Source organism: Lithobates pipiens, unplaced genomic scaffold (genome assembly GCF_037356315.1).
Source record: "Lithobates pipiens isolate NorthernLeopardFrog02 unplaced genomic scaffold, aLitPip1_a1.2 Scaffold_13, whole genome shotgun sequence".
Classification (NCBI taxonomy): Eukaryota; Metazoa; Chordata; class Amphibia; order Anura; family Ranidae; genus Lithobates; species Lithobates pipiens.
In genome coordinates this window covers 411,721,011-411,748,868 of record NW_027507718.1, presented here as the reverse complement: position 1 = coordinate 411,748,868, position 27,858 = coordinate 411,721,011, and the positions used below count along the sequence as shown (strand labels likewise).

The window sequence follows — 27,858 nt, the reverse complement described above, 5'->3', positions numbered from 1 at the left end:
GTTGTGGCACCAGAGGGGGAGAGGAGACATATGAGTGGAAGTTCAACTTTTGGGTGGAGTTCCACTCTAAGGCCCTGGCCCCCAGGCTTGGCGTGTTTTATGCAAGTGGGTAGCATAGAGAAAGGTACCTTGTCTGTTAGAGATAACACTAATGGTAGGGAAAGGTTCCTGATGTGGCGGGAAAGAGTAGGGTTGCAACTCTTCTTGATATCTTCCCGCTTGGGTATGAGATGGCCAAGCCGCATTCTGCCCTCTTAACAGATGCTGTCAGTTGTGGCACCAGAGGGGGAGAGGAGACATATGAGTGGAAGTTCAACTTTTGGGTGGAGTTCCACTCTAAGGCCCTGGCCCCCAGGCTTGGCGTGTTTTATGCAAGTGGGTAGCATAGAGAAAGGTACCTTGTCTGTTAGAGATAACACTAATGGTAGGGAAAGGTTCCTGATGTGGCGGGAAAGAGTAGGGTTGCAACTCTTCTTGATATCTTCCCGCTTGGGTATGAGATGGCCAAGCCGCATTCTGCCCTCTTAACAGATGCTGTCAGCCCGGCTGAAGACTTCACTGTAAACTGTAAACTTTCTTGCTGTAAACTGTGAATGTACCCGGTTGACAGTGACATCGGCAAGGGGGGCTGATGGTGACTGGACCCTAGAGTGGGTACCCAAAAAGGCCCGGGTCTCGGGCATGCATGGTTCTATTATTAGCCCCGAGCCCGAGAGCTGCCGCTGAGAGGGGAATTCAATACAAGTCTTCTATTGCAACTGTCTGTGAATTATTGCTGTTGTACCACTCTGCACCCCTCCCAGAAGTCGCTGGGAGGTGATATGTCCCCTCTTCACTGCCTGTTTTAATACTTGAAAGGCCTCAGCGCCATGCTGCACCTGCATTACAGACATTCACTTGAATGGGTCAGGTTTGGTAGTGGTACTGCAGCAGTGCTCTCCGATTGTGATATGGTGTATCATATTTGTTGCAGTAATGCCTCAAAGTATTGTCGACCACAATATATGTACCACCCTACCCCCTGGATTAATATGGGCTTAAATGTCTATTTTTACCACCCACAGCTGCAAGTGTAAACAAGGCCTAATGGTAGACTTCATTCAGCCTCATCACAACCTTGGTTGTGTTTAAGGATGAGCTCAGTCGCATACTCCACTTACAGAGCGCTGCTGCAGAGATCGGGCAATGTCTCACTGCCTGTGATTAGCGCAGTGCTGTGCCGACTTCCTGACGGGCTCTGCACGTGGACTATGCAAACACTCCTGAGCTCATCCTTAGTTGTGTTATATTGTAATCAATTTAGTGCTATTGCCTGTGAAAACAAAAATTAAAAATGATTTGAGTTGGTAACCTTGTTAGAAACCTGCTTGTATATCTGTTGAATCATTCTGGGTCTCTGTTTCAGCAGCATATGCAATAGATAGAGTAAAACACATTGCTTCTACTAGACCAGCCTTTCTCCACCTTTTTTAACATGAATGAACCCTTGAAATAACTTTCTGATCTCAAGGAACCCCTAATAGTATTATTATGTCTACAGTTTATGGTACATGAGCGTGATGGTCACTGAGAAGAATGCTTCTTACATTTGTGGCCATTGGGAAGAAGTTTTATTGGTTACTCGTCAGAGAGGCAGAAATTGTTTATTGCTCAAGGAACCCCTAGAAACCTCTGGAGGGACCATAGGGTTCCACAGGACCTTGGTTGAGAAAGACTGTGCTAGATAGTCATTCTGTAATATGGAAACACAAAAAGGAGGACTTCCGTTTTTGTTGTAGGTCAGGTGATCACATTTTATTGTGATTTCCGCTGTTCACAACACTTACAACAAGTATTATTTAGCGAAGCATTGTAAAGACAAATGATGACATCAAACCAATCTCTTCTCAATTTATTGAAATGAAAATGTGTCTTAACTGGTTGATTGGGATACTGCACAGTACACATTGCTTTTTATCAGATGGGCTTTTGTTTGTGTCAGAACTGGCTATTATGAAGGTAACAATATATTAATTCTTATTCTAGGAGATTTGTTACCGTTGATGTGTCCTCACAGCATTTCCCAAGTATGGTGTCTAATAATGAACACGACACAAAGCCCCTCGTCGTTCATCCCTGTACAGAACAGCAGCCAATCCAGCAACGAGACAAGCCTGAGCATTGCAACATCATTTGGGAACAAATACAAGCTCTACATTGGTTTATTATTAGCAGTAAGCTCCAGCCTCTTTATCGGCTCAAGTTTCATCATGAAGAAAAAAGGCCTTTTACGGTTGGCTGAAAAGGGAGTCACCAGAGCAGGTAGGAAAAATAAGACTTGTTTGCTTATGATAAGATAAGTACCACATTTCAGGTAAAAGTCATAGCATGTAATATATTAGAGCTGCAGGAAACGAACTTACTTCAAATGGGCCATATTTTACAAAGATCTAGAACGTTCTAAACATGTCATAGTTCCTGTTTTTAAATGCCAGTGGTACTCGTAGATCTTCAAAGTGAATCATATAATTTAAGGGCATTTTTGAGGGGTTAAGGAGTGCTTTCAATGAATTAATTTAGATAAAATAAGCTGAAATAATAATAATAATGTAAGAATTGTATAATATTGTACAAAGGTTGACCTCCCCAGATCTTGCAGCTTTCCCCACGGGATCAATTGTCTTTTTTGCCCAGGGTAAGAAATAATCAGCAATAAGGTTAGCAATTAACCTTATGTCCCGCTCTTGCAAACCTTCTCCTCGCTGCCCCACAAAGCCGCTCCTCCTCACTGCTGGACCAGCCGGAGCCTCTCAGATGTCATCACATACAATGCAGGACCATTGGCCCTGTGTTATACAGGAAGTTGAGTGGCCTTCCTACCTACCCTATACCAGGGATATGCAATTAGCGGACCTCCAGCTGTTGCAGAACTACAGGTCCCATGAGGCGTAGCAAGACTCTGACAGCCACAAGCATGACACCCAGAGCAGAGCATGATGGGACTTGTAGTTTTGAAACAGCTGAAGGTTCGCTAATTGTATATCCCTGCCCTAGACGAATCAAGCAATAAAAACTTGTAATGCGGGAGGAGGGGGTGTCACTGACCGAGCTGACTAAAGTTTAACTTTAGACCTGTAAACTATAGCCATTTATATATGAAAAAGTACTTTATCTATTTTATCCAAAAGCAGAGTGACAGTCTCACTCTATAGCAAGTACCTATGACTTAATTTGGAATTTTTTGTGTAATGTGATAATGTCATTAATGGGTAGCTTTAGGTTAATCTATGGAATATGTAGCTGAGTGTCATGGAAAAGACGTATGCTGCGTACACACGTCTGGATTTTCTGATGGGAAATGTTGGATGTGAGCTTGTTGGCGGTAAATCCAACCGTGTGTACGCTCCATCGGACATTTGTTATCGGGCCTTCCGCCAACAAATGTTGGCTAGCAGGTTCTCAAATTTTCCACCAACAAATGTGTGTTGTCGGACTTTCCGATCGTGTGTACACAAGACCGTTGGACAAAAGTCCAAAATACAAACACACATGCTCGGAAGCAGAAGCGGTCGGTTTTGTAAACTAGCGCTCGTAATGGAGAATTAACATTTTCGTGACGTGCCAAATTATGAAATCTCCAAATGTAGCGCACAAATAATGGGATAATAATGAAGCTGCTTTGCTGGTGATACTGATGGAGTTTTTGCAAACTCATTTTCAAGGGCTTTTTTTTTCTAGTGATATGAAGAATAATATTATTATGTTTTTTTTTTTTCTTTTATGTGTGCCACAACACCATTACCCCGTAGTTTTTAAAAACAAAGATACAACTGGTGTCTCTTGTCAATTTGACATTGTATTTTTTAAAATGTAACTGCCTACTCCCAAACTGTCATTTGAAGTAAAACACATAGCCAAGTATTATTCTCCACAATTTTTTTATTGTGCATTAAAAAAAAAAAAATTAGGCATGCTATCTGCCAATAGACAATAACCAAAAAGTGCATTCTATGAATCCAAAAATATAGAAAATTTACCAAATCAAATCATTATTCAACCAAAAAAATCATGTCAAAGCAATAACTACAAGGCCAATAATAAATAACACGTTATCTCCTCCGAACATGTCTGGTTAATGAACGGCCATTCAGAGACGAACTGAAAAGCATGAAATAAAAAGCGATAAATGAAAAATGCAAAAAGAAAAGCACGAATCAACACTCGCCAAACTTCTACTAACACGAAAATAGCAGAAGGAGCCCAAAGGGTGTCGCTAAAGAGCTGAAAACCCACGTAGTACGTCTAGCACGCCAATACGTTCATAATTGCTGGCCAACATTTGTGTGACTGTGTGTATGCAAGACAAGTTTGAGCCAACACCCTTCTGATTAATAAGCACGGTTTTGTTGGTGGAAATTCCGATTTTGTGTACAAGGCTTTACTTTCTGCTGAAACACCATCCAGCAGATACACTCTAGTGTTGTCTGTATCCCCAAGCGTTATTGTCCTAGGGACATATTTATAAAGCAGCAAATCTCACATTCATCAAACATTCTCTACAGGTGAATCTTACAGATCCATGTGTTATGAATAGACTTCTTTGAATCTGAACTCCGGGAACAAAATCTACCCTTGTATTGGGGTCCTCTGGCACTGCAACGGTTAATTGCTTGTTTATTCTAGAGGTGTATAGATAAGGTGTATTAGGCCCCTTTCACAATGGGGCGGGAGCGGCGTCGGCGGTAAAGCTATTTTTAGAGGCGCTTTACCGTCGTTTTAGCGGCGGCCTGCGGGCACTAGTGGGGTGGTTTTTATCCCCCGCTAGCGGCTGAAAAAGGGTTAAAACCACCCGCAAAGCGCCGCTGCAGCGGCGCTTTGCCGGCGGTATTGCCGCGCTGTCCCATTGATTTCAATGGGCAGGAGCGGTTTAGGAGCGGTGAATACACCGCTCCTTCACCGTTCCAAAGATGCCGCTAGCAGGACTTTTTTCACTGTCCTGCCAGCGCACCGCTTCAGTGTGAAAGCCCTCCGGCTTTCACACTGGAGTGACAGGGGCCGGTTTTTTTCAGGCGCTACACAGGCGCTATTTTTAGCCCTGTAACGCCTGAATACCGCCCCAGTGTGAAAGGGGCCTTAGGCCGCGTACACACGAGCGGACTTTTCAACATCCAAAGTCCGACGGACTGATTCCGTCAGACTATTCGATCGTGTGTGGGCTGCAACGGACTTTTGATTCGCCAAAGTCTGACGGACTTTAGAATATGGAACATGCTTCAAATTTTTCCGACGGAACTCCGCCGGACCCGGTCCCTTCGAAAAATTCGCTCGTGTGTATGCTATTCCGACGGACTAAAACCGACGCTAGGGCAGCTATTGGCTACTGGCTATGAACTTCCTTATTCGAGTCCAGTCGTACGTCATCACGTTTGAATCCGTCGGAGTTTAGTGTGATTGTGTGTGGCCAAGTCCGCTCAGTCGAAAAGTCCGTCAGAACTCTGTCGGAACTCCGGCAGAACTCCTTCGGAAGTCTGTCGGACATAAGTCCTCTCGTGTGTATGGGGCTTTACTTACCCTAGTGCTCTTCTCTTCTACCTGAAACTTCAGGCTGTGGGTGGTCATTATATACAGTGCAGGGCTATTAACTCTGCATTGTACATGGAGGAAGCAAATATGAGTCTGCAGCTGAGAGCACCTCTTGACTGGTTGCATGGATAGAGGGAGCCTGTTGGAGCAAGGATAGATTTATTATAATTACTAGAGTTCTGCTTTAATTTTTTTAGTTCAAAGATTAAACATATGTGTTTAGCAGGATAGTTTGCAGCCACAATGTATTTCTCACTTTAAATCTCAAGGGTTCCAGATTCTTAGCAAAATAAAGTCCCCTAAAAATATGATTTTTCTTCCAGCCCAGCCTCTGTCTCGATATGAGAAAGGCATATAACAGTAAGCCCTTTAATAATAAAATTTCCAAAATATACAAAAGTCTTCATTATTGGAAGAATTAAGCATGGTAGTTCCAGCTTTTCCCCCTCTGCACAGTCCGGCAATGTGTAATGTAGAGTGTCTCTGTAATCATAATGACATTTATTACCCACACCTTTCATCAGCCCACTGCTGTGGTCAACACTGTAGGGAATGGATCATTGTTTTCCACTTTCATTGTGGACTTTGAAACCACATAGATTGTTTAATCGATTTCTAGTTACACTGCATAACCTTTTATTGAAGAAATGATAAAAAAACAAAGCACTGTAATTGCAGGAGGTGGAATGTACATTCCAACAGTGAAGGGAGTTTTAATGTTCTTGTTAGGAGAACTTGGTCAAGCTGATCGGCTGAAAATGATGGACTGAACACTGATGATACCTTGGATTGAGGAAGGACTTTCACCTTCTTGTGGACAGAATCATAGTTCATGAGGGTTTTCTCTTCCCTTTCCTAGTCTTGTAAGGTCGGGTAACATGGACTGAATATCGGCCAAAATCGGCCGGTACAGTAGAAACTGGCTAAATTTTGTCCCATGTGTACATCTGCCTGTACACGACCTCGCGAATGGCTTCTGTCGAACGAGGCATGCATTCAATGTGTTCTGGCAGGGGGAGATTCCCCTGTCAGAACACAATACCACAGTGGAGTAGATCGCTGCACTAACATTGCTTGTGTTAGTACAGCGATCTGACCACTGGGTTGAATGAAAAAAACTTATAGTGTGTACTAGTTAAAATTTATGGATTTGGGCTTTTTTCTTCTTGCAACAATATGTATATATAGTTATTTATACTGAGAATGTTATTTCATACTTAATAGAATTAACGTGATCATTTTGCATGTAAGCCAAGAGAGTCAGGGATAGTTAAAAAAAAAAAAACAATGTGACAGTAACCCCCCCGAATTTATACTAGGTTCTTAGGGTCTGGCATAAGTTCTAAAGGGGACCTACAAAAAAAAATGGCATCCTCCCAAAAATCTATACAGAACCTATACCTAAGCATGCATCCTGACAGTCCAGGAAGGGAGGAGTTAAACATGCGCTCCCCCCATACCAGGCAACGTGCCCTCATTGGGACACCAACATGTTGATGGGGACAAGGGCCTCTTCCCCACAAACCTAACCTGGTGGTTGTGGGGGTCTGCGGGCAAGAGGCTTTTCAAATCTGGAAGCCCCCTTTAACAATAATACCCCTACTCAGTCACAAAAAACAAACAAACATAAAAACACACATACAGTTTTTGACAAGTCCTTTAATAAATAAATAAATGCAGTTCTACATCAGTCACAACAAATAATAATAAAAAAAGGTCATTGACCACCGACACAATCCTCTACTGGAGGACAACTCTGGCGGATGACCATGTGATGCCAGTGATGTAAACTAATTCTGCCTTATTTACATGGCCTGGACAAAAAACAACTACTGTATATGAAGGTTAGCTCCTTACAAACCGGTTTAAAGTCTGATGTTTGGACAAATGCCCAAACAAGCAAACTTTGGTCAGAACTTGTGTTCAGACTGAACCAGGAGCTTATCTACTATTCTTCTGTGTTACCAGAGCTACCTGGCTATCTTCTGGATTATACAGAAGTAGTGATTCTCAGCTTGACTCTCTTGTTATAGAGTCTTATAGAGGCTATGCTCTGCCACCACGGTACCCTGATTAACCACTTCAGCTCCGGACCAATAAACACCTTAAGGACCAGAGGTCTTTTTGCAATTTCGCACTGCGCTGCTTTAACTGGTAATTGCGCGGTCATGCAATATTGCACCCAAACGAAATTTGCGTCCTTTTCTTCCCACAAATAGAGCTTTCTTTTGATGGTATTTGATTGCCTCTGCGATTTTTTTTTTTTGCGATATAAATGGAAAAAGAGCGAAAATTTTGAAAAAAAAAGATATTTTCTTCTTTTTGTTATAAGAAAAATCGAATAAACTAAATTTTAGTCATACATTGAGGGCAAAATTTATTTAGCCACATGTCTTTAGTAAAAAAAATGTCAATAAGCGTATATTTTTTGGTTTGCGCAAAAGTTATAGCGTCTACAAACTAGAGTACATTTTCTGGAATTTACACAGCTTTTAATTTATGACTGCCGATCTCATTTCTTGAGGTGCTAAAATGGCAGGGCAGTACAAATCCCCCCCAAATGACCCCATTTTGGAAAGTAGACACCCCAAGGAAATTGCTGATGGGTATGTTGAGCCCATTGAATATTTATTTTTTTTGTCCTAAGGGATTGAATAATGACAAAAAAAAAAAAAAAAATTTTTTTTACAAAAAGTTGTCACTAAATGATATATTGCTCACACATGCCATGGTTATATGTGGAATTGCACCCCAAAATATATTCCGCTACTTCTCCCGAGTATGGCGATACCACGTGTGTGGGACTTTTTGGGAGTCTAGTCGCGCACGGCACCCCGAAAACCAATCACCACCTTCAGGATTTCTAAGGGTGCAAATTTTTGATTTAACTCCTCACTACCTATCACAGTTTCGAAGGCCATAAAATGCCAAAATAGCACAAAACCCCCCAAAATGACCCCATTTTGGAAAGTAGACACCCCAAGCTATTTACTGAGAGGCATGTTGAGTCCATGGAATATTTTATATTTTGCCACAAGTTGCGGGAATATTACAAACTTTTTTTTTTTTGCACCAAGTTGTCACTAAATGATATATTGCTCACACATGCTATGGGCATATGTGAAATGACACCCCAAAATACATTCTGCTGCTTCTCCCGAGTACGGGGATACCACATGTGTGGGACTTTTTGGGAGTCTAGTCGCGCACGGCACCCCAAAAACCAATCACCACCTTCAGGATTTCTAAGGGTGCAAATTTTTGATTTAACTCCTCACTACCTATCACAGTTTCGAAGGCCATAAAATGCCAAAATAGCACAAAACCCCCCCAAATGACCCCATTTTGGAAAGTAGACACCCCAAGCTATTTACTGAGAGGCATGTTGAGTCCATGGAATATTTTATATTTTGCCAAAAGTTGCGGGAATATTACAAACTTTTTTTTTTTTTGCACAAAGTTGTCACTAAATGATATATTGCTCACACATGCTATGTGCAGAAGTCAAATTACACCCCAAAATAAATTATGCTGCTTCTCCCGAGTACGGGGATACCACATGTGGGGGACTTTTTGGGAGCCTAGCCACGTACGGGACCCCGAAAACCAAGCACTGCCTTCCGGATTTGAATATAAAATGCTATAAAAAACAAACTAACCAGAGTCACCCGTAACACTTATACGGTGATCAGTGGTGAAAGGGTTAACTAGGGGCAATCAGGGGGTTCAAATTTTTATTAGGTAGTATATGGGGGTCCCTGGCGCTATATAAAAACCTGACGGGGAACCTAAATAACTAACTGGCTAACCAGCGTCACCAGTGACACTTATACTGTGATCGCTGGTGAAAGGGTTAACTAGCAGCAATCAGGGGGTTAAAACCATTATTGGGTAGTATATCGGGGTACCTAGCGCTATAAAAACCTGGCGGTGAACCTAAAAAAATAACTAGCTACCTAGCGACACTAGCGACACTGATGCAGCGTTCAGAAAAATTATCGCTTAGTGACACTGGCAAAAGGGGGTGAAAGGGTTAACTAGCGGAAATCAGGGGGTTAAAACCATTATTGGGTAGTATATCGGGGTACCTAGCGCTATAAAAACCTGGCGGTGAATCTAAAAAAATAACTAGCTACCTAGCGACTGTAGCGACACTAATGCAGCGATCAGAAAAACGATCGCTTAGTGACACTGGCAAAAGGGGGTGAAAGGGTTAACTAGCGGCAATCAGGGGGTTAAAACCATTATTGGGTAGTATATCGGGGTACCTAGCGATATAAAAACCTGGCGGTGAACCTAAAAAAATAACTAGCTACCTAGCGACACATGCAGCGATCAGAAAAATGATCGCTTAGTGACACTGGCAAAAGGGGGTGAAAGGGTTAACTAGCGGCAATCAGGGGGTTAAAAACATTATTGGGTAGTATATCGGGGTACCTAGCGCTATAAAAACCTGGCGGTGAACCTAAAAAAATAACTAGCTACCTAGCGACTGTAGCGACACTAATGCAGCGATCAGAAAAACGATCGCTTAGTGACACTGGCAAAAGGGGGTGAAAGGGTTAACTAGCGGCAATCAGGGGGTTAAAACCATTATTGGGTAGTATATCGGGGTACCTAGCGATATAAAAACCTGGCGGTGAACCTAAAAAAATAACTAGCTACCTAGCGACACATGCAGCGATCAGAAAAATGATCGCTTAGTGACACTGGCAAAAGGGGGTGAAAGGGTTAACTAGCGGCAATCAGGGGGTTAAAAACATTATTGGGTAGTATATCGGGGTACCTAGCGCTATAAAAACCTGGCGGTGAACCTAAAAAAATAACTAGCTACCTAGCGACTGTAGCGACACTAATGCAGCGATCAGAAAAACGATCGCTTAGTGACACTGGCAAAAGGGGGTGAAAGGGTTAACTAGCGGCAATCAGGGGGTTAAAAACATTATTGGGTAGTATATCGGGGTACCTAGCGCTATAAAAACCTGGCGGTGAACCTAAAAAAATAACTAGCTACCTAGCGACACTAGCGACACATGCAGCGATCAGAAAAATGATCGCTTAGTGACACTGGCAAAAGGGGGTGAAAGGGTTAACTCTAGGGGCAATCAGGGGGTTAAATCTTTATTGGGGGGTGATAGGGGGCTACCCTGGACCTAACACTAACTGTCCTGACAGTTTTTACTGTCACAACTGACACTGAATGCATTGATCAGTAAAGAAATGATCAATGCAATCAGTGACACTGTGACTGGGGGGGGAGGGGGGGCGGGGGGGGGGATCGGGGGGCGATCGGGGGGGGGATCGGGGGGGGTTTGTGTGCCTGTGTGTACCTACATGTCAGTGTAGTGTTGGTGCACACTTACTTTTACTGTTCTCCTCGTAGTCCGGTCAAAAAGACCGCCCCGAGGAGAATGACATCACTTCCTCCTTCCTGTGTAAACAATACACAGGGGAGGAAGCTTCTCATTGGCCAGGAGCGATCCAGAGGGGGTGGCCGAAAACCAACGGCCATCCCCTCATCACGGAGCGCTCCTGGACCGAATCGGACCGCCGTAACCAGCGGGAGGGGGTCCGATCGGACCCCCCACCCGCTGGAAGGCAATCACGTAGATGTACGTGATTATGCCTGCCTGTGCCATTGTGCTGACGTACAATGGCAATACGGCGGTCCTGAAGTGGTTAAGCCTCAGAGACATTGCTGTGAAGAGTCGAGATTTATGCATGTTCTTTGCCATCCTTAGTCTTTTGTCTCTTACTCCCTCTTGTCCCCGAGCCAAGCTTTCATAATCTGTTTACATTATTATGTGATAAATGCATACTCTTCTAACTTTACACCTTTTTACACTTGTGGTTGGGGGCAGCAAAAACGTACTGTTAAGGTGCAGTTTTAAACCCCCTCCTCCCAACCGGTCCCTTTTAAGTTGCAAAGGCCGCAGTCAGGGAAATACACATGCTGTGGCCAAGATGCTTTGCTTCACATACACAGCAGAATTTAAACCCACCGATGAGTTTGGTGAGGGCTACCACCTGCCAAACATGACCAATTCAAGTGAATAGGGCTGCACTAAAACTACACCACAACTCTGCACCATGCATACAAGTGGGGTGTGGTAGTGCAGCATACAGTAAGGTGACCAGATTTTTAAAGCGAAATCCAGGACATATTTTTTTTTTACTAGCAATGGCCGCAATCAGTGACTCTCTGCCCATCACCGCTCTCGCCCACATCACAGCCTGTCAAGTCTTGCTCTTCGGGCCCCACGCACTACTGGGTGGGGAGCGGAGGAAGATCACTCCGCCAGGGAAGACAAGGAGATAAGCAGGTAGGCAGCTGGCTGGGACTTGAGCCACAGCATGAAGGCAGAAGAACATGCAAGCAGAGCTGGATGGGCATGCACCTGAAACTGAAGAAATATTCCCTCTGCTCCGACCAGCACATGATCATCAGAAAGGGGCATGAATAATGGAAAAAAGTACACCCCCTAAGCTAGTAGGAACAACGCAGCGGGGGGGGGGGGTGTAATTCAGATTTTTTTTTTATTCTGCACTGACTGTCTTTGAAATTGCCCCAGCCCCTGTTCAAATACAATCCGGGGACAAAACCGGGGACAGACTTGGTCCAGGGGCAGTGTCCTCAATCCGGGGACTGTCCCCGGAAACCGGGGATGTCTGGTCACCCTAGCATACAGGGGACTAAAACAGGCAGTGAGGAGGTGACATATTACCTCCTTTTCGTCTGTCAAACACTCTGAATGCAAAGTGCTCTTCAGATGAAAATCCGTCCTTGGCACATGTAATGCAAAGTGCTCTTCAGAAGAACATCCGTCCTTGCCATATGTAATGCAAAGTGCTCTTCCGAAGAACATCCGTCCTTGACACATGTAATGCAAAGTGCTCTTCCGAAGAACATCCGTCCTTGCCATATGTAATGCAAAGTGCTCTTCCGAAGAACATGCGTCCTTGACACATGTAATGCAAAGTGCTCTTCAGAAGAACATCCGTCCTTGCCATATGTAATGCAAAGTGCTCTTCCGAAGAACATCCGTCCTTGACACATGTAGGGCTGAAACAACTAATCGATTAATCGACAACTAATCGATTATGAAATTAATCGATTACTATTTTCATAATCGAATAATTGACCACCAACATAATGGGGTTAACAAAAAACTAAAATTAGCCCTTTTATAGTACAAAAAGAGCAAATCGCTACTGTAAATATTACTTTCGCTGTCCGATAGTAAAAAAATAACCCCTTACAGTAGCGATTTGCTCTTTTTGTACTAATTTTAGTTTTTTTAACCCCATTATGTTACTAAACATCTCAGGCCTGGGTCACACCTCTGTTTTTTTTTTTTTTGGTACTTTTTGCAGAAACACACTACAGTTCATTTACATGGTTTCCTATGGGACATGTTCACATCCATGATTCTTTCAGCTGCTGCGTACTTGGAAAAGACAAGGACTTTTTTTAACGCAAAACGGTGCTATTTTGTTTTTTTGGTTCAATATACTTCAATGGAGAAGCTGCAGAAAAGCACGTAATAATGCGTTTTTGCAGCAATTTGTGTTTTTTAATCTGCCCAACAAAAAAAATGCAAATTGCAGCAAAATTATTATTATTTTTTTTTTTTTTAGGTTATTAACTGATTATTCGATTAATCGAAACCATAATCGGCCAACTAATCGATTATGGAAATAATCGTTAGTTGCAGCCCTAGACACATGTAATGCAAAGTGCTCTTCAGAAGAACATCCGTCCTTGCCATATGTAATGCAAAGTGCTCTCCAGAAGAACATCCGTCCTTGCCATATGTAATGCAAAGTGCTCTTCAGAAGAACATCCGTCCTTGCCACATGTAATGCAAAGTGTTCTTCAGAAGAAAATCCGTCCTTGACACATGTAATGCAAAGTGCTCTTCAGAAGAACATCCGTCCTTGCCATATGTAATGCAAAGTGCTCTTCAGAAGAACATCCGTCCTTGCCACATGTAATGCAAAGTGCTCTTCAGAAGAAAATCCGTCCTTGGCACATGTAATGCAAAGTGCTCTTCAGAAGAAAATCCGTCCTTGACACATGTAATGCAAAGTGCTCTTCAGAAGAACATCCGTCCTTGCCATATGTAATGCAAAGTGCTCTTCAGAAGAACATCCGTCCTTGCCACATGTAATGCAAAGTGCTCTTCAGAAGAAAATCCGTCCTTGGCACATGTAATGCAAAGTGCTCTTCAGAAGAACATCCGTCCTTGCCACATGTAATGCAAAGTGCTCTCCAGAAGAACATCCGTCCTTGCCATATGTAATGCAAAGTGCTCTTCAGAAGAAAATCCGTCCTTGCCACATGTAATGCAAAGTGCTCTTCAGAAGAACATCCGTCCTTGCCACATGTAATGCAAAGTGCTCTTCAGAAGAACATCCGTCCTTGCCATATGTAATGCAAAGTGCTCTTCAGAAGAACATCCGTCCTTGCCACATGTAATGCAAAGTGCTCTTCCGAAGAACATCCGTCCTTGCCACATGTAATGCAAAGTGCTCTTCAGAAGAACATCCGTCCTTGCCACATGTGTAAACAAGCCCTTACAGATACTCTTTGATCATTTTGTGATGACCTATTCCGGTAAAGGTATAGGTGAATAGAGAACATTATGTGACACAGCAGACTCCCGTTTTGGGCGTTGATGGTATGAATCATACTCTTCATGTTATTTTATATTTAGCTTGCAGAATAATAATGAGCCAGCAAACATGATTATATTCCAGTTTCACAGATTACTGTACAGGGACAGTTTCAGTGTCATGATTTTTGAAGCTCTGGAAATAAGTAATTAATTTTGAAGTATTTTAGTCCAGAACATCCTGATGCACAGGAACTTGACTCAGGGCTAAAATTACTGTCTGTCTTGTAAAACTAACTTTTATGGCCAGTTGGCCACCCATAATACAACTAGCCATAGGCTGTAATGGTGAGCACTTCTGCCTTGCAGGACTGGGGTCCCCCGTTTGAGTTATGGTCAGGACACCATCTGCATTGAGTTTGCATGTTCTTCCTGTGTTTATGTGGGCTTCCTCTGGTTACTCTGGCCATTTGCACACTTTTTGTATTACAGCACCCCCATTCAGGATGAGGGAGCAACAGAGACATCTTAGGACAACAGTATTGCCAATCTGGGGGTATGGGAGTGTTGAATGTACTAGCAAATGAAGATACACAAATTTAAGCCAGACTCCAGCCTACACTTTTTAAGCAGTCTCATCAACTGTTTATTCCTTTTGGGGTAAATGTTTTATATAAATCTGATCATTGTAAGCACATCTGTCTGTGGTAAATGGTTTGAAACATCCCTCTAACTGCTACATCTACAGGACAGCTTTTTCTGTTGAAAAACAACAGAATTACTGACCAGACCACCAGGTGAAAATAAAGGAAAGAAAGCCTAAAAAAGAAAAACAATGCAGCCACCACATCTAAGAATTGGTAAGCTGCAATATAATACTGTAAATATTTGCTATCCTGTTGTACAATTTAATTTTAAAACAAAATACAGAAGAAGAATATATATTAAATATATATCTTATGCCCCTTACACACGGTCGGACATTCCGACAACAAAATTCATTGGATTTTTTTTTGACGGATGTTGGCTCAAACTTGTCTTGCATACACACGGTCGCACAAAGTTGTCGGAAAATCAGGACGCGGTGACTTAGAACACGTACGACAGGACTATAAAGAGGCCAGTAGCCAATAGCTTTCGTCTCTTAGTTTATTCTGCGCATGCGTGGCACTTTGTCTGTTGGAATTGTCTATACACGATCAGAATTTAAACAATTGGATTTTGTTGTCGGAAAATGTTAGATCCTGCTCTCTAACTTTGTGCGTCAGGAAATCCAATGGAAAAAGTCAGATGGAGCCCACATACGATCGGATTTTCCAACAACATGATCTGATCACACATTTTCCATCGGAAAATCCGATCATGTGTATGAGGCATTAGACTAGGTATGGATTGGTAGATATGTGGCATTGTATATATTTATGACTCATAGCAGCTTCACCTGTCACTATAACTAAAGCTATTCCTTCTGTAAAATTAATACGTCTGTAAGTAATGTAAAGTCCACCCATGACAACTGACCATAACTTTCATCCATCTAAGTACAATACACTGAATGTACAGTATATTGTGTTGGTGGATGGAGTTTGCATATCACCATTGCTCTTTGTACTCCCCAGTGATCATTTATTATCTTTTAGCAGATAGCTTAGACCCAATTGTGACTGCAAAAAAAACAACCTTTCCTGGATAATAAGGTTACAGTGTTTATTTCTACAATGTTACATTTTCTAACAATACAGAGTAACAATAAGAACTGGTAGAAGATTAATATATGACTAAGGGAAAATATTAAAGCCAAACTTAACTGTATCTGAGCTCCACAAACTGAAAAAAGCTATTTCATTCATCTTTGTTAATCAAAGCAAACTCACCATTCCATCCATGTTTTCATTAATTTTGTTGAAAAGTCACTTTAAAAAACACTCCCTAGTGGGGGCATTGCTAGGTCTATGAAGGATCTGGGGCTAGGGCCCATAGCAGCGAAGTAAAAAAGTCATACGCTTGGGCGGGAATACACGTGTATATAATATATGTGTGTGTGTATATACTGTGTGTGTGTGTATATATATATATATATATATATGTATATATCATTACAAATCTGAGTGTGGATGGACAGATGGCTCAGAGACTGCGGACATGATACAGGAGATGGTTAGAGACTGCAGACATGATACAGGAGATGGTCAGAGACTGCAGACATGATACAGGAGATGGTCAGAGACTGCAGACATGATACAGGAGATGGTCAGAGACTGCAGACATGATACAGAAGATTGTCAGAGACTGCAGACATGATACAGGAGATGGTCAGAGACTGCAGACATGATACAGGAGATGGTCAGAGACTGTGAACATGATACAGAAGATGGTCAGAGACTGCAGACATGATACAGGAGATGGTCAGAGACTGCAGACATGATACAGGAGATGGTCAGAGACTGCAGACATGATACAGGAGATGGACAGAGACTGCAGACATGATACAAGAGATGGTCAGAGACTGAAAACATGATACAGGAGATGGTCAGAGACTGCAGACATGATACAGGAAATGGTCAAAGACTGCAGACATGATACAGCAACAGGAGATGGTTAGAGGCTGTGGACATGGTGGTTTCCTCCTCTGTCCCCCTTCATATTACCATACCTTTCCACATCAGTTTCTGCTTTGCCCTTTTCACCTCTTCAGTCCACAGGCACTATGCACATCAGTGCCCTCCTATGCCGACTTGACCCCACAGTAATGCCCTCCCATGCCCCCCTTTTATTGTCCTCCTCGGCTCCTCCTCTACCTCTGCTTTAGTGAGTCACTGGAAAGGCACTACTGCGGCATGGGCGAGAATGACTGCCTTCTGTTTAAAAATGGCGCCAGGCGGTGCATTGCGTTACTGCGCAAGTGCCGCCCGGCTGAATGTGTACAATCTTTTCCGAGCCCAGCAGGCTTCGGAACAGTGCATGCTCAGTTGCATGGTCGGCCCGCAGCCATCTTTTAACGGGCATTTACAGGCACCCTGAATATGGGCTGAAATTTACAGGCTGCCTGTAAATTAACAGGCGGCTGGCAACAATGGCACCCGGTAAGATACTCGGGGGCTATTGACCCAGAAGCCACCCGCTAGTGACGCCACTGCTTCCTAGTATTTATAGCCATGACCATTATGAGTAAGGGTAAGGGCTAGGTATTTACTAATGCTATGAGGAAAGTGTCACTAAGGGCAAAACTTTTTTGTCATTTTGGACAGAGTAAGCAATTGTTATAATCTCCATCATTTTTTTTTTTTTTTTGTCAACTTTGTCCCATAGGGGAGATTTCCATTCACTTCCTGTCTGATAGCCAGAAATCCCACGGAAGTGAGGGAATCCCGGCATGTCACCAGGGTCCCCATTGGTAGATCTCCCCTCTGTTACTGTTCTGATGAAAACTAAAAAAAAATTCACTTTCAATGACAATGGTAAACAGGACAAATAGGGTAAATCTCCCTAATGGGGACACCAACAGTGATAAAAACCTGATAGGGGTTCTAATCCCTCTCCACTCTATCCAAAACCTTAAGTGAGTGTAAACAATCACCATGTAAAACAGCCCATTCAGTTTAAAATAGAAATGAAATGTAAAACATGTGTATATAGATATAAAGAAACCATTATAAATAACTTTTTTCCCTTTTTTCATAAGTGATTACGTTCCCTGCTTAGTGTGCTCAGTTTTTTTAGGAAAAAGGGGGACTGTCAGGAACACCAGGAATTTCACACAAAGGAAACAATACAAAAAGAACAGGATACAAAAGACAGTTTTATGTCTTATGCCGCGAACACACGACCGGACTTTCCGGCAGACTAGGTCCGACGGTCTTCCCGACGGACTTTCGGCTGAGTTCCGATGAACTTTCCGAACAAACGGACTTGCCCACACATGAACGGACTAAGTCCATTCGTAAGTCCGTTAGTTTTGAACGTGATGACGTAAACGGGACTAAACAAGGAAGTTCAACAGCCAGTAGCCAATAGCTTCCCTTGCGTCGTATTTGGTCCATCGGACCAGCACACAGATGAATGGTTTCCTGATTTTAGTCCGTCGGAATTGAGTCCGTCAGATAGATTTGAAACATGTTCTATTTCTAGGTCCGTCGGATTTATTTTTCGAAAAACAATCGGACTATCCCACACATGATCAAATTGTGCAACGGACTAATCCTTTCGGACCTAGTCTGCCGGAAAGTCCGGTCGTGTGTACGTGGCATTATTCCCACTTTTCCATGTAAGGAATTTACATGGAAATTTTCGATATATTGACTTCTCATGAACGGGAACACCCATATATGAAATCAAAATTCAACTGGTTCCTGTAGAATTTCTATACATTTATGGCCAACCTAAGTAATTTCATTATAGGAGAGGAGCCTGTACAATTTTGCAAGACTTCATTGTTGTAAGGCTAAAATTGAGCTTTGTCAAACTCCAGTACACTGTTGGTATGTAATGTGTGACTTGAAGCTATTGACATTATCAGCATATAAAACATAACTTGTATAAATAATTATGTAATAGAATTAATCTGACAATATGGGGGTGGGGATAAGTGCATGCATAGGGCTTCACACCCTTCCAAAATATCTTAAAACTTTTAGAAGTGAAAAAAGAACCTGAAAAGAACACTACAGGCAAAAGAATGAGATTTGCTAAATATAGCATGAGTTCTGTCATGATCATATTACATTACAACAGGCAGAAAATCACATGGCTGAATTTGAATGTACACAGAAGCATAGTTTGAATGTGGAGGCGTGCATATGTCTCATTAAAGGACAGCCTAGGAGGTTGTGGGAAGGGGATCCTATACCTGCTATGACACAAAGAGGCAGGGCTATGGATAAGGGGGTACCATCAGTCCTCCGGGACAGGGCCTGGGCCAGCAGAGGGGGTCCAGGCAGCAGGGTGAATTGGATGTGGGCAGGAAGGGTGATCAGTGCGGTGGGGGTCAATTACTGGAACCATTCCCCTCTCTCTTCAGCAGCTGAAAGTGGGCTTCTTCTCTTCTCCCTCCGGTTGGCTTTCAGCTGCTGCAGAGAGAGGCATACAGGGGATTGGTTCCAGTAATTGCCCCCCCCGCCACAGCTGCAAGAATGCAATAGGAGCCTACAGGATAGAGAGTGGGGAAAGGTCCGGCAAATATTACATATTTATCAGTCCCTTCCTTTACTGAATTTTTTTCTCGCCGATGCTGCCATCTTCTACTGGGTGTCAGTCTTTGGCTGTCTTTATTGGGCAGGGCAGGAGGGCATCACTCCTGCTAATGCACAGGAGGCTGTCATCTTAGCATACAGGGATCGTGCCAGTGATGTAGGCTGAGCTGCACATGCACAAGAGTCAGTCATCCTAGCACACAGGGATCGTGCCAGTGATGTAGGCTGAGCTGCACATGCACAGGAGTCAGTCATCCTAGCACACAGAGATTGTGCCAGTGATGTAGGCTGAGCTGCACATGCACAGGAGTCAGTCCTCCTAACACACAGGGATTGTGCCAGTGATGTAGGCTGAGCTTCACATGCACAGAAGTCTGTCATCCTAGCAGACAGGGACTGTGCCAGTGATGTAGGCTGAGCTGCACATGCACAGGAGTCTGTCATCCTAGCACACAGTGATCGTGCCAGTGATGTAAGCTGAGCTGCACATTCACAGCTTGGTTTACATGTCAGAGAAGGCAGTGAGCAGAGCAGGCAGGTAGGTGTATGTTATTACAGAAGAGATATTGCGTGTCTGTTCTGCGGTAAAGAGCTGCCTGATTGCAGCTTGTGACAGAGTGACGTTAGTTCCACTATAAGTCCTCCAGAGATCTTACTGGTTCAGAAAACCATTGCTCCCAAACAGACTGGAGTTCACTGGCAGAGGGAAAAGGAGGCATTCCCTCTCTTCTTGTAGGTACAAGCTTGATTTATACACGTTACATATATGAGAGAGTTGCATTAATTATCCTTATTGATTAGAGTTTGGAAGCTCAGGACTGCTACTTTCTGCCATTAGCTATGATTAGTATTTCTGATTGATTAGATATTTACTGATATGTAGAATATTTGGCAATGCCTTGTTGTCTCATAACACAAAATATGTATCTTAGTGAAGAGTCTGTCTAATGATAAAAATATTTTGTTCCAGGGCAGGGCGGTTTCTCATACCTCAGAGAATGGCTTTGGTGGGCCGGACTTCTCTCAAGTAAGTCAAACAATTCTTTGTTTTCTGAGAAAACCAATGCAATAATGATTTACTTATGGCCGAGCCAACTGATTGAGACGTCCAGTACATGTGAACAGAAGTGTGCATTAATCAGAGAGGAGACAGAACAATGCACCATGTGTCCTCCGTACCTGCCCCTGCTTTGTTTACAGCAATTATCACATATTGCTGTTGGTGATCATTGTAATACTTGTGTTTTCTAGAGTTTTTAAAAGTACAGTTAGCCATAATGCTTCATATCTTATTAATGACTGCTTTTGGGTTAATGTTGATTTTAATACAATTATTGTATATAATATTATGGGCTAGACTAGTACCGCATCCATATATTTACAGAAACATTGGAAAAAAGATAATCAGACTTTAAGGGTACCAAACCCAAGAAATCTAAATATCATATTTGTATTATTTTATCTTCTTAAGATCATAAAATTGCAGGTAAAAACGTTAAAGAAAATATTAACTCATGATATGCAGTACGAGATTGTACACAATCCACCATTCTTTACATCACTAACACAATTGATGACACAGACACACATTTATACATTCAGTTAATGCTCTAACCCATCCACTTGCCCTGACAATGTACCCCAAATGTTAATGGATGGGTTACAACATTAATTAAATGTATACATACTGTATAGAGCAATGGTGTTAGTGATGTAAATAACAGTGGTTTATGTTGATCTTGTACTACATATCATGTGCCAATATATTTAAATGTTTGACCTTCAATCTTATTGTTTTAGAAATATGTAATGATAAAAATATTGATTTCAAAATTAGTTGTGTGGGGTGCTTTTAACGTCCAACTATTTTTTTCAACAATTGTATCATTACATTATTATTAAGTGTTAAAATAATGCTGTGCCCTTTTATAACAATCACATTTTTTCATTGCTAGTGGGGGCAGGAGAAGGTGCGAACTTTGCTGCATATGCCTTTGCACCGGCCACTCTGGTGACGCCACTAGGAGCACTGAGTGTTCTTGTATGGTAAGTATGGATTTCAGTGATGTAAATAACCTTGATAACCATATCATGTACACAAATGCCATTTTGTGTCTTGAGTTTTCATTTCATCTATAAGCATTTTATTCCTATTGGGTGTGTACAGACATGAGGAAGTTTTGTCCAACCAAGATCCTGGTCATTCACTTAGACAGACTTAGCTAACAAAGGATGCAAAATCTCCTTCAGTGATCCGTTTCCTTAATGTTTAAAGCTCTGATTTCTTCCATGGTGTCCCCAGGGTATAATGCCATCAGTCTGAACCCAGAATGTGTCTCTCTGTGCACAATAATGATATACAGTGGCATCTAGTGCACCTAAACATCACTCAATAAAAGATGCCTTTTCTTCTGACTGCAGCAATGTCACCATCGTATTATATACTGTAGTTACATAGTTAGGTTGAAAAAAGTCTAGTTCAACCAAAAAAAATGTAAATACAATCCCATATATACAATACTATGCCCACAGTTGATCCAGAGGAAGGTGAAAAACCCCTGTTTTTACCTGAGAAAAGATAACTGGCATGTTTTTACCTGAGAAAAGAACTGGGATGTCAAAAAAATCAGTGGATCCAGATAAGAGTCCTTGTTGATCGGAGAGGCCACCCATCTTACTTAACGAGCAACAGGGAGACTCAGGGGTCAGGGATGTTCAGGGTTAAACACAACTTTTACAGGGGGTTATATTATCTACTTATGTATTTTTTCATTTTTTTATATTCTCAATCTGAATTGCCCAGGTCCTTACATGTTTATTTCAAGCTGAATGCTTTTGCTTTTTTTAGAAAATTACAATTTATCTTGTACTTTAATCTATAACCCGCTGTGTCTCTGCAGTGCAATCCTGTCTTCATATTTCCTGAATGATAAGCTGAACATACATGGGAAGCTTGGATGTCTTCTGTGTATTCTTGGCTCCACGATGATGGTCATACATGCTCCTCACGAGGAAGAGGTCACATCTCTGCATGATCTAGAAATTAAACTAAGGGATCCAGGTTGGTATTTCCAATATCATTGCAAATGTAAAGCAATTTTTGTGGGTTCTAAACTAACCACACATTTTTGGGTGGAATCAGCTTTTTTATAAATACTGTATACACAGGATATTCTTAATGAAATTTCAGTGAAATCCCTTGCTGTAGAAAACACATTTTATTATTTTTCCATGGTTAGTGTGCTCTTACAGAGGGATAAATATCTAATATTTACATTTCTCCTATATGTGGAGGCATAGCTGATAGAGAATTCCATTTATCACTATGCATGAAGGATCCTGTAGGGAGCATTGCATGTAAGTGTGTGTTTATACATCCGTATACATCAGCAGGCTAAGAAATGCATTTTGTTTGGTCCATTAGTGTCCAAAAGTAGACTGTTATCTGTCATGTAATACAGGAGCATATATTCAGCCTAGAGATAAATGAAGGTCCAGACACAGTCACTGGCCCCCTGTCAAAGTCCCTGGGATCTTGGAACTTCACATCTGTGTAACGGAACCTGAATACTTTTATACATGTGAAAGAAAATTAGCACATGTGTGGTCTGAATCAAACCATATGCAACAATGGAGGAAGGCATAGTGACTCCATGGCTGTCACTGACTCCCAATGATTAAAAAAAAAGGCACAGACATGTAATTCTGGGGGACTGGTTTAAAAGGTCACCTAACTAGCATGGTAGCAGTTCTTCCAGTAACAGAAATTTTATCAAGACTAGCAATTCGTTAAAATAGAGCTGTCATTAAAATAATATATATAAATAAATTCTGCAAATTCTATAATAAAAGTGTAAATGTGTGCACGCTGGTACTCGAGAATCTAAATACAAATTCAAACAATATAGATATATACACAAATGAGTGCGCAATCACAAATTATAACAAAATAGGAAAAAATTATCCACATAAAGTGTCCACTCTATTGATTAATTATGACTCCAAAAACAAGTGTCCATAGGTGCCTTAATAAAGAATCTTGAAAATTCACGCTATTATACGATATACTGTATGACAAATAAAGCCTCTTACCAGAGAAGATGGATCCAAGAGTATAGGAATCAAAAGCGCTTGATTCAATTAAGATCAGCTGCAGTGCTCCACTCCTTCAGCTCCGTCAGGAGACCTGGTAATGTTGGTTCACCTGGATATGGAAATGCTTCCAATGTTTCGCCAAGTACTCCAAACTCCAATGGTAGCCCTTGTGAGTATTCACCAGCACGAGGAGATATCAAGAAGGCAGAGACTCCATAGTGCAGTACGTTTTAAGAACATTTATTGAACAGTTCCATTGCACTTTACAGAAAGAACAAAAGACTTCAGCAAAAAACACAGCCACAGACCTTTTCCTGCAGGCTAGAGTGTGGTGGCGTCACAGATAGTAGCTCACCCCAAAGCGTTTCCCTGTGTCAACTAGGACCGGAGACTGAAGGAGTGGAGCACTGCAGCTGATTTTAATTGAATCAAGTGCTTTTGATTCCTATAATCTGGGATCCAACTTCTCTGGTAAGAGGATTTATTTTTCATATATCGTATAATAGTGTAGATTGTCAAGATTCCTTATTAAGGCAGCTATGGACACTTGTTTTTGGAGTCATAATTAATCGCTAGAGTGGACACTTAATGAAAGTTTATGTGGCTAATTTTTTTCCTTTTTGTTATAATTTGTGATTGAGCACTCTTTTGTGTATATATTAAATAATAGAAGAGTTTTCTGATTGGACTGTAATTCTTGTTTAAGAATGCATTGGTTTATACCAGTGTTTCTCAAACAGTCCTCAAGGCACCCCAACAGGTCATGTTTTCAGGATTTCCCTCAGATGAAACGGCTGTGGTAATTACTAAGGCAGTGAATTGCCTGTGCAAAATAACGGAAAGCCTGAAAACATGACCTGTTGAGGCACCTTGAGGACTGGATTGAGAAACACTGATTTATACAATGTGCACAGTCTAATTAAAGAATTAAAAATAAATAAAAATGTGATACAAATAAAAATGCACATATTTATAGATGGTTTCAGCTGCAGATGTCATTATTGTACCAATGCCATCCCACGCCTTAATATTGATCTATAACTATAGCGAGCAGTCAGTGACAAATAGTATGAAAGAAGAGGTGTGGATCCAGGTTAGACTTCAGACACAAGAGTTGGCATTTGCATGAAAGACCCAAGCGACTTCTGGGGCACTCTGGAACCCATGTACAGGTGTGAGTAAGCACCTCTAAATACCTGCATGTATTTTATAACATCAATGTGTTGTCTGTAAACTGATTATAGGTAAAGAATAATGCAAGAAAAAAATCCTTGGGCACTAACCCCCGAATTACTTGCTGGCTATGATAAAATATATTTCCCTGACAGAAGACTGGAATAGACATGTCATCCTCTCAATCACTGACATTTTAGTCCGATTAAATCATCTGTGTATATGGGAAGAAAAAACTTCTGCAATCTCTGTGTTTTTTTTGAATGACCTTTAGGCAGTCACATATAACCCTTAAGGGCGCTAGTACAGTTCTCTAGAAAACAAAAGGGAAGTGCACCACTAGCGCAATAAAAACTCTTATCTAACCAATAAAAATAATACTCCATGACCCCAGCAGGCGTGTGTGCCTGTCAGAGATGTATGGCTATAGTCCTGGCCAGAGACACCGTCTGGTATATGCCAGCGGAATCCTTCCTCTGCATTGTTAACCAGCAACCTTACATACAGAGCACTCCGGCTCTCTGCATCTGCCAATACTTTCCGCCAATCAGGGCACGGTGTATTATTAGGTGATATTTTTCTTTTTTCTTCCTTTATTTTAACTCATTATATTTCTAGTACTGTAGGCATAATCTGTGTCAGGCTGTGAAAGGCGCACCCCTGGGGTCATGTGAATGAGTGTATATTGTTTTTAGTTATTATTCGTTAAATAAAAGTTTTATTGCACTAGTGCACTTCCTCATAAAACCCTCATAAAGCCCACCAGGGCTGAAACACGTCAACGGTTGTGCATTGTTCCCCTGACCTAAATGGATTGCACATGCCAAGTTGCCGATCTGTTTCATTAGGGTTGTTGGACAGTGTATACGGCTGTGGCCCGAACACAGGTATTGTCAATTTTATGAAATGATACATTCCGAGGGTAGTCACCCCACATTGCTTTTTTACAAAGTGGTGCACTTCACTTTTGCCCCCTGTGTGCATGAAGCCTTATATAGCAGCCAAATTTAGTTTAAAACACTATGAAAACAGTATGAAGACGTAGACCTCATCCAATAAGATACATACAGTACACAAATTTAGGAGATTACTGGAGTATATACTACATTCGCATACAAAGAATATACAATGAAATCAGTATATATATAATTGAAAACTATATAATCAATACATCAGTATCGATTGGTGCAGTCTTGTCTATGCGGTCAAAGTTTCGCCACAAACTTGGCTTTCCATGTGATAATGTTGTCACATACACCAGTGTTTGTCATAAATTCCTGCAACTGCGAGTTGCTGTAGGCCTCTTGGTAGCCTGTCTGACCAGTTTCCTCCTGGCTCTTTCATCCAGTTTGGAGCAACATCCTGATCCAGGGAGCGTCTGTGTTGTACCAAATACCTTCCACTTTTTAATAATAAACTTCACCATGCTCCTAGGCATTGATAAAGTCTTTGATTTTTTTAATTATATCCATCTCCTGACTTGTACCTGTACACAACTTTATCTTCTGCCACTGCCTTGCCACTCATAGTTGATTGTTTACTTCAGTTGCACTACCAGGGACTTGAAATGTATCAGGAAAGCAAAATGACCACAGCAAATTACAGTTCAGAATCAAATGTCTTTGTGTGGCATTGAGAAGGTGATTAGCTACACATGATTGAGTTTACATGTCATTTTTAGGAGGGGGGGGGTGGTGATCCTTTTTTCCAAGACAGTGATTCTGTTTTTGAATCAGTTTTTTTTTTTTTTTCTGACATGTTGGAGTAAATACAGCTAGATAAAACCAAAACTGTGTCTGTCTTATTTTCAAGCTGCAAAGTGACAACATTCCATTATTTTAAAGGGGAGTGATTCTTTTCTATATCCATTGTACCTGTCCCCATATGATGTCGATTTGTAGCAAACAAATTGTTTAGGTTTGTCAACAGGCATGTATCAAACCACTTGATTCTAAGAAAGGTCAGGCAGTTTACTGTTTGCATGCACTATGTGCTTTATTTGCTAATTAAACACTAAGCCTTAAACATGTTTTACTGAGGCAGATTTTCCAGCGTGTTCATATATTTTAGTATATTAAATTTTACTCTCATTTTTTTCCCAACAGTTTTCATTACTTTTGCTACGGTGTCAGTTGTAACATCCTTGGTCCTAATAATACTGGTTGCCCCAAAAAAAGGTCAAGCCAACATCCTAGTTTACATCGCCATTTGCTCTATAATTGGTGCTTTCTCTGTGTCATCTGTGAAAGGACTGGGAATCTCCATCCAGGAGTTCATTGAACACAAACCAGTTTACAAAAACCCCCTATTCTACATCTTACTGGCTTCACTTGCCTTATCTGTCAGTACACAAATAAATTATCTCAATAAAGCTCTGGATATCTTCAATACCTCCATAGTGACACCTATATATTATGTTTTCTTCACGACTATGGTTGTCACCTGTTCTGTGATATTATTCAAGGAATGGAATAGTATGGATATCGGCGACATGATTGGGACATTGAGTGGCTTCCTAACTATTATTATTGGCATTTTTCTTCTGCATGCCTTTAAGAACACCAATATCACATGGAGTCAGATCACCTCTAGCATCAAGAAAGAAAAACAGACAGCGCTTGATGGACAGGAAGATCAACACAGCCTGCTTGGGAATGCAGAACATTCTATTCTGGCATTTGAGGACGATCTTGCCATCTTCAGTAGGACAAGCCAACAGCACTAACAAAGCGCCATGCTTACTGGAAGATTTGTACTTCCTTTTTCTGACCTCTTGTACCTGTCAGTGTTGAGGTAGAAGATCTGTACTCATTTTAGTAAGTGCACAGACTTCTGTGCTATTATGTTTCGGACCTCAGGAAATGAAGCCATTTGTACATTTTGTATATAGAGAGAAGAATGAATATTTTAAAATAAATGATCTATTTTAAGTGGAATATTCACATACTTTTTGTATAAGATTTATTGTATTTTTTATGTGTATAAATATTTTCCAAAGATCCCTTTTGTTTTCACTAGCCTCAGAATCATTTCTGAAATGTGTTTTGTTTGATGGTACTCTAATGGTTTGATGGAATTTGCTTTAACATATTAAAATACCTCCAATACCAGCCACAAGTACCCTAAGGGGACATGCCATTGGCTGAAAAAGTAAGAATATTAGTAGGCTGCTTTGGCTTACTATGGTTGGCTCAGCCCCCCTTTAACCCTTCAGTCAATGCCTA

The 27,858-nt window shown here is 41.5% G+C and overlaps 1 protein-coding gene across 1 annotated transcript in view; it reads left to right on the top strand.

Moving 5' to 3' along the window:
* Positions 1–27,633, top strand: part of NIPAL1 (NIPA like domain containing 1) — a 59,044-nt gene extending 31,411 nt beyond the window's left edge. The window contains exons 2-6 of the mRNA XM_077477528.1: positions 2,026–2,301; positions 20,337–20,393; positions 21,322–21,412; positions 22,267–22,427; positions 26,740–27,633. Coding sequence (XP_077333654.1) covers positions 2,026–2,301; positions 20,337–20,393; positions 21,322–21,412; positions 22,267–22,427; positions 26,740–27,359 — 1,205 coding nt within the window. The 3' untranslated portion in view covers positions 27,360–27,633. The remainder of the gene's footprint in view (positions 1–2,025; positions 2,302–20,336; positions 20,394–21,321; positions 21,413–22,266; positions 22,428–26,739) is intronic.
* The last annotated feature ends 225 nt before the right edge of the window (positions 27,634–27,858 follow it).